The following is an 11,982-nucleotide window of genomic DNA, read 5'->3' as shown; positions in this document are numbered from 1 at the left end:
TGTTTGAGTCTGACATCTAAACCTTCTTGTTGTTATAAAATGTAAAAGTTAGAATTTAAGGGTGGGATACCTAATCCTTTTTGTTGTTCTCAAATGCAAAAGTCAAAAAGTAACAAAAACAATTAAACTATCTCATCTTTTATTATGTCATACATTACATTTAACACAATAAGATGTCATCTCAAGTTCCCACATCATATGAGAAACAATTAAACTATCTTGGTCCTCTATTATGCCAAACATTACATTTGACACCATAAGATGTCATCTCAAGTGTCTTGTCTATTCTAGCATCATCTTTACTAAAGATTGACGTCATTTGATGTCCCAAAATGAAACTTGAATCCTATATAAAGATGAAACTTGAATCCTATATAAAGAATATGAAGCAAATAGAATATGTTATTTTTTAAATTTAAATTTGATGAAGACAAAACTATACCACAATCTAAAATATTTAGATTGTAAGAAAATCTAAATTAAAACACTTTATCTTAAAAATTATCCTCTTAACTACCAAAAAAAAAATTAATTAAAATATCTTTTAATCAAAACCAATTTAAAAAAAAACAGCTAATACTCTTTATTCCCATAACCTAAGTACTTGCTCTTTATTCTCTTTATAATTAATTTATTAGCTTACACTAAAATAACTTAAAAAAAATATCCTTTCCAAGATAATGTTGAAAGGCAATTAGAAAACATCAAAACAACTGTCAATTTAAATGAAAAATTATACTTGGTCTAATCTCAGGTATATGCTTTAAAGATGAATTTACCCTTTTATAGTTTTATTTACTTACAAATGATGACTGCTGATTGGAAAAATAGCTGTTGTCCATTAAATCGTCGTATCAAACGAAAGTGCAGGGAAAGCTTGGGCCAATTTCCTGTAATGCCATTCTCTCGTTTACACCAGAGTATAGTTGGCGTAATCACCAAGCTAATTTTTCAGTGGGGGATTCCTCGGAAATCTAAATAAATGGACTGTCCCATACATGAAAAGCGGTAGTTTATTTAGAGGGGAGATTTCGTGGCCTTTTCCATTATTCTCACGCTTGAGCTGAGGTCGCCTTCCAATTTGTTCTTTTGATTTTGAGCAAATGGATTCAGCTCTGCTACCGGGCTTTAGATTCAATTCTACTGAAGAAGAGCTCGTATTTCATTATATGAAGAGAAAAAATAGTGGTATCAAGGAAAAACTGGATTTGATTTCAGAGGCGTCTATTTATAAATGCGAGCCTTGGGACTTGCCAGGTTTTACTGAGTTTTAAATTAAGACACTTTTTATTTTACATTTAGGGTTTATCTTTGTTGGGTTCATTTCTAGTTTAAGTCATTTGTATCTGAAAAATTCTCACTTTTATCTTGAACCCTCGTATTTCTTAAAAAGTTAAGAGATCATTTTCATTCTTTCACGCTATTGTTGTATATATTTTTGAGTCCCATGGGCTCATTCTCAACATTTGTAGACAGTAATGTAATTTCTTTGTTTCTTTTTGAGAGAAAAACTAGCTTAGAGAATGGGTATAGTTTATTTCTTGACTGTGTGGTTTAGAATTAATTGCAGGCAAATGGATTCACAACTGATCTATTTCAATAACTTGCTATATGATATGTATGTTGAATGAAATGACTTCTCAATTTGTACAGACTTGCCATGCTAGGAACGCTTAGAAAAGGCCTGCTATATCATCTTTGTGTCAGAAAACTCAATAGATCAGACCACTAAATGCCTCAATAATTTGAACAGCTTTTATAATATGAAACCAAAATTTAGTAAAGCTTCATATTGTAACATTATTATCATCCTTATATCTAGCCCGTGATGTGGAAATAGATCAGACCACTAATTGCTCTCCGTGGAGAGATTTGTAGTTTCCACTGTGCTTAATGTTTGACTAAATTTCAATGTTGATTACATGTCTCAGAGTATTCAGAAAACATATATAATGCTTGCAGTAACACTGCTGCATATGATAATCATGCTTTTTTAAAATTATAGGTCTAAAAGAGGAAAAAAGGTCTGGTATCAATAGTGATGATTTACTAGTTTGGAGGAGCAAATAAATTTTCATGTAGTGCATAATGACGTGTGCGTTAAATGAGTATCTTGCAATTTTCCAGATAAACTGTTCCTCTAATGTCCAATTTTCTGAAAAGTTCAATTTATGTTTTAGCATTACATAAATTCCCACGCATAATTTATATTTGTCCATTTAAAAGTTGGCAACATGTGTTTAATTAGTCATTGTTAAACTGAATATTTTTGCAGAGAGATCTTTTCTGCCAAAGTGTAACAAACAGTGGTATTTTTTAAGTCCTTGCGATCGGAAGTATCCCAGTGGTTCACTTGCTAATAGGGCTACTGAAGCTGGGTATTGGAGAACAACAAGAAGGTACCAGACAGTTCACTCTCGCTCAACTTCAACAAGAGTAAGGAAGACTCTGAGCTTCTATAAGGGCAGACCTCCATGTGGAGAAAAAACTGAATGGATGATGCATGAATACCATCTGGATGAAAAGGAATTCAAGATAGGAGCTGGTTTGCAGGTATTATTTTGATTAATTACTTTTACCAACATTTTTCTATACAAGTGCATGCTCACATACCTCTCTTATGCTTTGTCAAACATTGTCTTAATTACATGGAAATGCATAACTTAAGAAAACAAATGAATTGTTGATGCATAAAAGCCATGTTGGAGAAAATGAGTGCAAGGCAGGACCATGTGTTCAGGCATCCTTTTATAATTAATAGGGTTCAATTGAATGTTGTTATTGGCTTACAAAGATATAGTCTAAACACTTTTGTCATCATTGGTAAGGGCATTGGTAAGGGCATTGGTAAGAACATTGCTCATGATTAGTAGTAAAGCGATTTGTAAGCGGCTTGCCTTTTAATTCTGATTTGTTTGCATCCATTTTTCGAATCTATTTTGGAAAATCTTGATAGGAGTGCATGTTGAGTTGATGATATAAGTAGGTGAATATCAGTATTTTTCTATAGGCTATAGTTAAACTATATGCTTTCTGAGGATGATAATATTAATCATATGTGTTCAAACATGAAAAATATGCATATAGAAGTTCCAAGTAGCCTTTTACAGTAATAAAAGTGCCAGTGTGATGTTAAATGAATTTTATGTTTCAAAAATGCATTACACAAGAATATAGTATGAACGCAATTTGCACCTAAAAATGTAGGTACTAACATATGATTTAAACTTGCATTGGTTGTTCCCTTTAGAAAGTTGGCCACTCTTGGCTGTTTTAACATTATTTTCATTGTGATTCACAGCCTAAGTATTTTGGTTGTACAATCTTATATGTGGCGGTATTGTTTAGTTCTTTTAATGAATAGGAAATGAATAAGTGCCATTATGAACTACTTCTAATAAATCTCGTTATGTTCAATCTTTCTCATGCCAAAGCAACATGAATTTGTCATTTTATTGGTGACCCCATTTGAATTGTATGATTCACTTCTCCTCTGGCAAAAAAGGGAATTATGAAGCAGGATGGCATGTAAAATTCTCTTTAAACAAGAAATGAATCACCAGCCTCGATAACATATTTCCACGAAGGTTGTTTTGTTTGTACTCCCCAACAAGCTTAAGTTGCATTGAATTTCTGAATTTCTTTGTGATGTACTTTAAATGTTGCAATTCTTTCTTTCCCTTTCAGATGGTACAAGGATAAGGAGAAAACAACGATGGTTTGCTTAGTCCTCTGATAAAGGTTCTATTGTCAAATGAATCACTTACAATAAAAGGTTGTTTTGTCAATCTAACACATTAGTGAAATCAACATAAGTTTCTAAGATAACTAATGACAAAGGCCTGGAGTCTTTCTACCCTATGTAGCTATGGTAGTGTCTGGGTTGTCTCCGGATCTACCTCCCTTGGTCTGTGTGCGATGGTCACGTCCCCTGCGGCTGGATTTCTATGTGATGATTGGCTAGTGTTGGGTTGTGGGTTGCTTGGGGAGTGCGGTGGGGTGTGCAATAGAGTTGGAGGTCTTTCTCTAAGCCCTGCTGGAGATCTCGCTGCTGACTGGTTCGATGGTCATGTCCCTCAGTCTTTGGGGCTTTTGGGTCTTGTCTCAGATGGGTGTGAGAGTCCTCCTCTTTTCAGTTTGGCTGATGGGCAGTTTGCCTTTGGCTGGGTTTTGTGGAGATGCTCGTGGTTGAGGTTGAAGGTGTTGTGAAAGGGTTCATGCTTGCCCACCTGCTCTTGTTTCTGTCACTTTTTTCTCAGCCATTTGGCTTATTTTCAATACTTCCTCTTCAAGTGGTCCCGTCTCATACTAAGCTTGAGATGATGGGCTTTGGAAATATGTAGTTTCCTATTAAGGTGGAGACAGTGGTTGTGATTCTTTTTGGCAGAAGTTGGAGGGAGGCCTTGGAGCTCCAGGCTCCTATTTGGTTTGGATCTGAGTGTGGGATCATTGTTTTCTTCACCCCTTTGCTCCTTATTGAGGTAGTGAGGCTGGGGGACAGTGATTTCTCAGATCCCGGTGTTCCCTCTTCAATTTTGGAGGGTCTTTCTCTTGAGGCATATGATTTTCTGGTTGTTGGATCTCTACTTTGAAGCTCTTTCATGTCTTCTCCTATAGAGGTGGAGAGCGTGGTGACGCTTGTTTGTATGGATACCATCTTATTTAGGCCTCTGTTTCAGCTCAAGGTGGTTGAGGGTACCACTTCAAAACCCTTTGATGCGGTTCTGGGAGCCATTTCAAAACCCAGTTTTAAGGTTAGGGAAGTCTTTCAAAATCCCTCTATGGTTTTGGGAGCCACTGTAAAACCCAAGGCGAAGGTTAGGGGAGCCTTTCAAAACCCTGTTACTTATCTTTGGCTGGATGCTGATAGTTTTGAAGGGCCCAACTTAGTTTGTGTTTGTTTTTGGTTAAGGGACAAGCTAGCCTTTTGCTACCTGATTGTTTTGTATATGGATATGGGATCCCAAAAAATCCCTAATGTTTGGACAAGTTGTGGGATCCTGGTTAAAACCCTTTTGTATGGTTGTGGGTGCCAGCCAAAACCCTTAGTGTCTTTCGGGTTGAGGGAGCCTATCTAGAACCCTCTTCTGTAGTTGTGGGTGCCAGTCAAAACCCTCAGAGTCTTGTTGTGGACTAGCCTGATTTGTAATGTTCTCTATTGTCCGGTGGCTGGCGTTTCACTGGGCTCATCCTGGGGGTTTCTGGTCCCCTTAAAACCTGTTGTACGGAGTGTCGGGTCCCCTCAAAACCTGATTTTCCCTTATTCAAAAACTAATGACAAACACCAATTGGTTATACAGTTCCATTTCTCTTGCTTGAATAATCAAGAGTGGAACTTTGATCTTTAATAGGATGTCAATCAATAAGAAAATTTATAAACCACTTCGAAGAAAAGGCTATGTTGTTTATTTTCACATAAACCAAAGCAACCTTGGATTTCTGAGATAATTTCAGTGTTTGATCCTATTTCCCTCTAGTAAATGGCAAACAGCATAAGACAGACATTCTTGAATTAATGTCTACTTATAGTCTTATAATAAGATCACATAATTGAGTTGATATTTATGATTTCTTTTTTATACTGAGAATCTTAATATTTTTTAATTGCTTTAGTCCACTTCTAGTCTTATTAAGAATATTAACATGTCAATTATCAAATACTTTAAATGTTGCAATTCTTTCTTTCCCTTTCAGATGGTAAACGGATAAGGAGAAAATAAAGATGGTTCTATTATCAAATGAATCACTTACAATAAGAAGAACCTTTATCTTACCCATCTAAATGCAGATGCGGAAACATTACTGAGTTCGTTCGGCAAGAAAATTATCCATATATAATGTCATTGGAATTTAAAACAAAACGTGTATGCTCAGTAAGAGAGATGTCAGTTAGGCTTGGGATCATATGAACAATTTTCAAAGTAATCAACCCAAATGCAACAGGATTCTCTCATGTGTGTGTGTATAACAAAATATTGCAATTTACTTAACATTATGAGCAGGCCATAGCATATATTAGATTCTTGCATTGAATCTACTGACTACTCTAATATTAAGCCACCATCCAAAGTCCCTATGCCAACAGATGCTGCTACAAGAAACAAAAATATAAGTCAGCTTTAGGTAACAGTTAACATGTTATGTTATAGATTGATTAACCTTTCTCCAGTCCTCTGATAAAGGTTATATTATCAAGTGAATCACTTACACTAGAATGTTGTTTTGTCAATCTTTCACATTAGTGAAAGCAACATAAGTTTCTGAGTTAATTAATGACAAACAACAATTGGTGGTACAACGCCATTTCTCTTGCTCGAATAATCAAGAGTGGAACTTTGGTCTTTACTAGGGTGTCAATCAATAAGAAAATTTATAAAACACTTCTTAGAAAAGGTTATATTTTCACATAAGCCAACGCAACCTTAGATTTCTGAGATGATTTCAGTGTTTGATCCCATTTTCCTCTAGTAAATAGGAAACAGCAATAGACAGACTACTTCTAGTCTTACAATGAGATCACATAATTGAGTTAATATCTATGATTTCTTTTTTATACTGAGAATCTTAATATTTTTTAATTACTTCTAGTCTTATCAAGAATATTAACATGTCAATTGATGTCTACTTCTAGTCTTATCAAGAATGTTAAAACATTGTGGCATCTGTTCTGCAGAATGCTTTTGTATTATGCCATGTTCTCAAAAAGAATGAACTTCCAGAAAAAAGTGGTGGATTGCAAAGTGCAGAAATTGAGAAGTGCGATTCATCTCCTAAAAATAGAAATCCCTCCTGCGATGAAGACAAGTCTGAAGACAGGTCAAAACAACTAGAAGAGGTTCAAATATATTCAAGTTTACCAAATATTGCAGAAGATACTGCTGGACCTAATATGTGGTTAGGACCTGGCAAGGACACAATTAATCAACAGGTTTGTAGTCGGTTCAAAGCTTCTACATTACCTGTTTGAAATTTGGTTCTTCATTTTTCTTTTCAGTAATTTCTATTATCTTACAAACTTCGTTTAAAGTTTTGATAAATGAAAATCCATCTTTTTCATCTTTGGACATTAACATTTTGCAATACTTACATTGTTGAGCTCAAGCGGCCAGATAATCTTCTACTTCACATATGCATCAGACTCATTCTTCAAATGAGTTGGTTTTGAAGAGCTATATCAAACTTATAACATCAAATTTTCTGCTTGTATATGATACTCTTTTGGTGTTTCGTCATGCATATTTTCTTATGATGTCACGAGTAAGTTGTGTTGCATGGTCATATCTTGTGCGGATGTATTGACTGCTCTGGTGTTAGTATTGTTTGTATTTAGTGTCATGAGCCAAAATGGGTTATGAGGAAAATATCATTTATAATTTTATATAAATGACACGGTAGAGTCCTTTGAAGTGAAGAGGCCACAATTTTTTTTGTAAAAGGAACAGTTCTTACAATAGAGTTTCAGAAGCAGCAGTTATGGTTTTATTGCCATCCTTCAAGATTTATTCCTTTCAAATAATGATGTCCTTAGAATATCAATATGTTGTTCCATTTGACATACTACTGATTTGCTGATTTTATCAATTGTGATTTGTCTATGGTTTGCCACAAAGTAATGTGTCTTCCAAGATTTAACACTCTCTTCATCGTTCATTTGTTCTACCTTTGAAACACCATTCGACTAACAACTGATAATTTCCAATGTGTTTTCTTTTAAGCAGAAGTTAAACATGCACATTTATTACCTCTACTTTCAAGTTTCTGGTATATCAGTTTGTCTATTAATTCTGCGATGTTAGAACTTGAGATATTATCTTTAATGATTTTCAGGTTGATTCGATGGCAAATGGTTTACGATCAAATTGTGAGTTTGGATGGCTTCCATCAAACAACAATGAGTTTCCACAAGTTCCAGCTGATATAAGCTTTACGAGGCCTGAAGATACAGATGGACATTTGACTGGTGAAGAAATGGATGAGTATATTGACGAAGCAAATATCATGGAGGAAATTCTGCGTGCATGTCAGGATTCCCAGAATTCTAATATGGATCATTCTTTCCCTCAGGATAGCTATGCTGACATCTCGAATGGTAATTATATAGAACTTAATGACTTTGAGAATTGTGGTTCTTCCCTTTCGTTTGATAGTGTATTCAACAATGGTAGTCCTGAAATCCAATTACGACCTCGCAGTCCAGCATTGCATAGTTATCAGCATGATGTGTCATCTGAAGGTACATCCAAAAGAAGAGTTCGCATAAAGCTGTCCATAAAATTGAAGCTTCAGCAGGACCAAATGAAAAATTTGTAACCACAAACATCAATTGTGCATCAAGTTGTTGTTGGATAATATGCTATGCGTGCATATAAAATTAGTAATATCAAATATGTAGTTGGAATTTTTAGAGAGATTCTAAATTACTTTTTAGTGTTTCTTTTGGTATAGATAGTACTTTCTATGTTTTGAAGAGTTTTAGTTAAGAATTATGCATGGAAATGCAGTCTATTATTATTGTCTATTGTATGGGCTATGATCTTTATGAAGAGTTCTTGTTGTCAAGTCTTAAAGTTGTAATGAATGTAGAAGAACTCTATATTCAGATATGATGTAAGTGTTGTTTTGAATTAATAAAAGATATTTATTTGCATGTAAAATCAAATTATGTTTGTTGTTACAAATTCTTTGTTTGTTGTAACAGCATATGATAATTTACTGTTAGATTCATGTTAGATTCATGTATTTTCTATGAATTCAAAAACTATTAGATAATTGTTGTGAGCATAAACACAATTTATAGATGAAAAAAACTTTAAAAATGTGATGATAATGTGCATTTTTTTTTAATCGATGCCCAAGACTTCTGAATCCTTATTATAGTTCAATAATCTTCTAGTTGATATATGTTATTATTTCTGGGGATTTGCCACTCTAATGTTTGTGGCAACAATACTTTTCGTTTCTGCTTATTCTGGTGGTGTCTCTTTGTACTTGTACTTTTCTTAGATTTTGGTCTGCATTTACTGAGGAAAAAAAAGAGAAAATATATGCCACTGCCGCTTGCTGAGTAATTTTCCCTGCATATTATAATACACATTGAAATAAAGTGATCAACACTGATAAAACTTTCTTTGACACTGTTGGAAATCTATTGTATTGTTATGAGTCATCATATTGTGGACCTTGAAATTTCTACTAGGATTCGATTATTCAATTCAGGACAGTGCAATTGTCCATTTTTTTCATACTTCTTTTTTATCTTTACTAATATGTAATTTTTTAACCAAAAAAGATTGTTCAAACTTTTTTTTATTTCAATCAATTGTGCAATGACATTTTAATCATATGAAGAATAATAAAAAAAACATGATTATGGGCTATAATTTTTTTTAACATTAAAAAGTTAATGTAACTTTTAATTGTGAAAAAAATATAATGCTAGTTTACTACAACTAAAGTACTATATAATTAATATATTATATATTTATTTATTATTATATTATAGAATATCACAATATGATTATCATATTATATTGTAGTAATAATATTATTTATGGTTATTTTTATTTTTGTATTAATTATTTAAATAAAAGATTATATTATATGAATTAATTTTAGTTTATTATTGTTACTTTTTTCATACAAAAACTTATAATTTAAATAAAAATATATATTTTATTTGTAAAGTTCTAAAAAAATTATTAAATATATAATATATGATAAGATATTATTATTCTCAAATTCTCGTTCATATTTTCAAAGTTAACATTAACAAATATTTAAGTAAAGAACTTCTCGAGATGGCGTTGAGCGGGAAAGGGCGTGCAAGCGGAAACAGACGGGTTAGGGCTTCAGCAGCCGAAGATCAAGGCGAGGATGAGGAGGACGGCAAGGCAGATGGCGGTTGCAGGGTTTTCATGGGTCCGCGTGGTGGATTTGTGGGTGTGGAGGCCTCTTTCGAGTTGGATTTGAGTGTTTGGCCTCTTTCAGTGGTGTGTGGGCTTGGCCTGGGGCAGGATGGTGTTTTTTTCCCTGCATGTATTTGCTTTGTCGTGTGATGGTGGTGGAGGGGGTTTTGTCTTGGAGATCCGTTGCAGGGTGTGGCCTCCTGGGGAATTGGGTGTTGTCTCTCATGATGTCAGGATTGGGGTCTTGATCAGGATTGGGGTCTCTAGCACGGTGTTGCTAAGGTTGATGCTGTTTTGGAGGATCTTCCTTCTTTGGGTTTGGTGGTGGTTCCTTTTATCTGGGACCAAGGTGGTTTTTCAAGTGTCTTCTTTTGTGGGTTTTCGGTTTCCCTTCTCTCTTTGGGATGCCTTGTGCTATTGGGGTCGGATCTGGTGCTACTAAAGTTTTCTTTTTGGGAGATCTAAAGTCTTTGGTTTTTTTCTGATCTCGGTTGTCCTCCTATTGAGGTGGTTTTTTTCTAATCTGGGTTGTCCTCTTATTGAAGTGGAGGGACTTTCTCTGTGTTGGGCTATGATTGAAATGTTTGGGCTTCTCGGTTGTTCTTCTCCTCGCCTGAGGTGACCCTTTCTCTTGTAGAGGTGGAGATTCAATGGTTGGGAGCAGTCGGTTTCAATTGCTGCTAGAGGGTTCTCGGAGCTGACGTTCCGCCTTCTCTCTTCAGGTGGACCTCTTCCCTATTGAGGTGGGGAAATGGTGTGAGGAGGCCTTTTGGATGACGTTGTTGCTTGTGCTGTTGGTTGAAGCTGCCTTTCATTTCTCTAATGGGTTTCTTTATGGCAAGGTCTGGGTCCTCTGTGTCCTTACTTCCCAGATTTTTTTGTCGGTTGACGGACCCTTTCAAATCCTCCCTTGTGTTTCTATTTGGAATCAGTCAGTTGGTTTTTTGGTTTTAGGTTGTGGGAGCCTGGTTAATTCCATAGGAAGGCTAGTTGCTGCTATTTTTCAAGGGCCCAGTTTGGCTAGTAGTTGTCTTTGTTTTTGGTTAAGGACTAGTTTTGCCTTGGGCATCCAGATTTTTTTGCTGCAGGTTGAGGGAGTCTTAGAAAACCCTTCTATGCTGGTGTTGTGTGTAGGTTAAGGGAGCCTCGTAAAACCCTTGTTCTTGTTTTTGAGGTGGTTTTTCCACCTTAATTGTGATTTGACTGTTGGTTTATTGATGATCTCACATTTTAGCAGCGTGGTATTGTGGGTTCAGATCCTAGTAAAATCTAAGAGTTTATATCATATAAACTTACTTATGCCTCTACTTATTATAATTTAAATCATTAAATATTTAATTTTATTGTAATAGTTTTATTTTAATAAAAAATATTTAATTTTAGTTGATATTAAGTGCAAATTATTTTATTAAGAATTCTAAATGAAATATTTAAGTTAAATGATTTGAATGTATTTTGGACAAATCAATATTTAGAATTAAGAAATTATATTATAAAATTTATAGTATAAATTAAAATTTTAAACATCTCAAAGCCAAGAGATGGTCCTCAAAAATTCAGCCTCCGTGAAGGCTAAGTAATGCCACTGACTAGTAGATTTCTAGTATAGTTCTCCGTAGTTTTTGTTGTTGGTTCTATCCTTGCTATGTTTTGTTTTTAGTGGTCTTTTCCTATTTTCTATTTTGGACTCTTTTTGTTAGGTGTGCACTTCTCATGCACCCTAGTTGGAGCTTTTAGTGGATATGTAAAGGTACAAGCATATCCCACTTTTTTATTAACCAGAACATCTATATTAAAATATTTGAAATATACTTTGAGTATCATGTAAATATCAAATCTCTACTAAAATAATTGATATGAAGGTCTAGAAAATATTAAATAGTTAATTTTTAATGATGATAGATGGTTTTTCTAATCCTTCACTTATTAGATCTTTTTATCAACTTGAGGAATAGTTAAATTTGTTCATAACTTATTTTAAAAAATTTAATTGAAGAATTATTTTTTTGTACTACGTAGATATCTTAATGTTTTTTTCTTCAATGATGTGCTTATGTAGATACTGAAATAGATGATG

At 34.3% G+C, this 11,982-nt stretch overlaps 1 protein-coding gene across 1 annotated transcript; it reads left to right on the top strand.

Moving 5' to 3' along the window:
- The first annotated feature begins 1,030 nt into the window (after positions 1–1,030).
- LOC131076696 (NAC domain-containing protein 71-like) lies at positions 1,031–8,462 on the top strand. The gene is made up of 4 exons (XM_058014001.2): positions 1,031–1,257; positions 2,276–2,553; positions 6,674–6,928; positions 7,828–8,462. Exons 1-4 carry the CDS (start codon positions 1,104–1,106, stop codon positions 8,308–8,310), a joined length of 1,170 nt encoding a protein of 389 aa, XP_057869984.1. The 5' UTR covers positions 1,031–1,103; the 3' UTR covers positions 8,311–8,462.
- The last annotated feature ends 3,520 nt before the right edge of the window (positions 8,463–11,982 follow it).

Source organism: Cryptomeria japonica, chromosome 10 (assembly GCF_030272615.1).
Source record: "Cryptomeria japonica chromosome 10, Sugi_1.0, whole genome shotgun sequence".
Taxonomy (NCBI): domain Eukaryota; kingdom Viridiplantae; phylum Streptophyta; class Pinopsida; order Cupressales; family Cupressaceae; genus Cryptomeria; species Cryptomeria japonica.
Note: the sequence above shows the minus strand (reverse complement) of the source record. Positions and strands in the feature narration are given on the sequence as shown.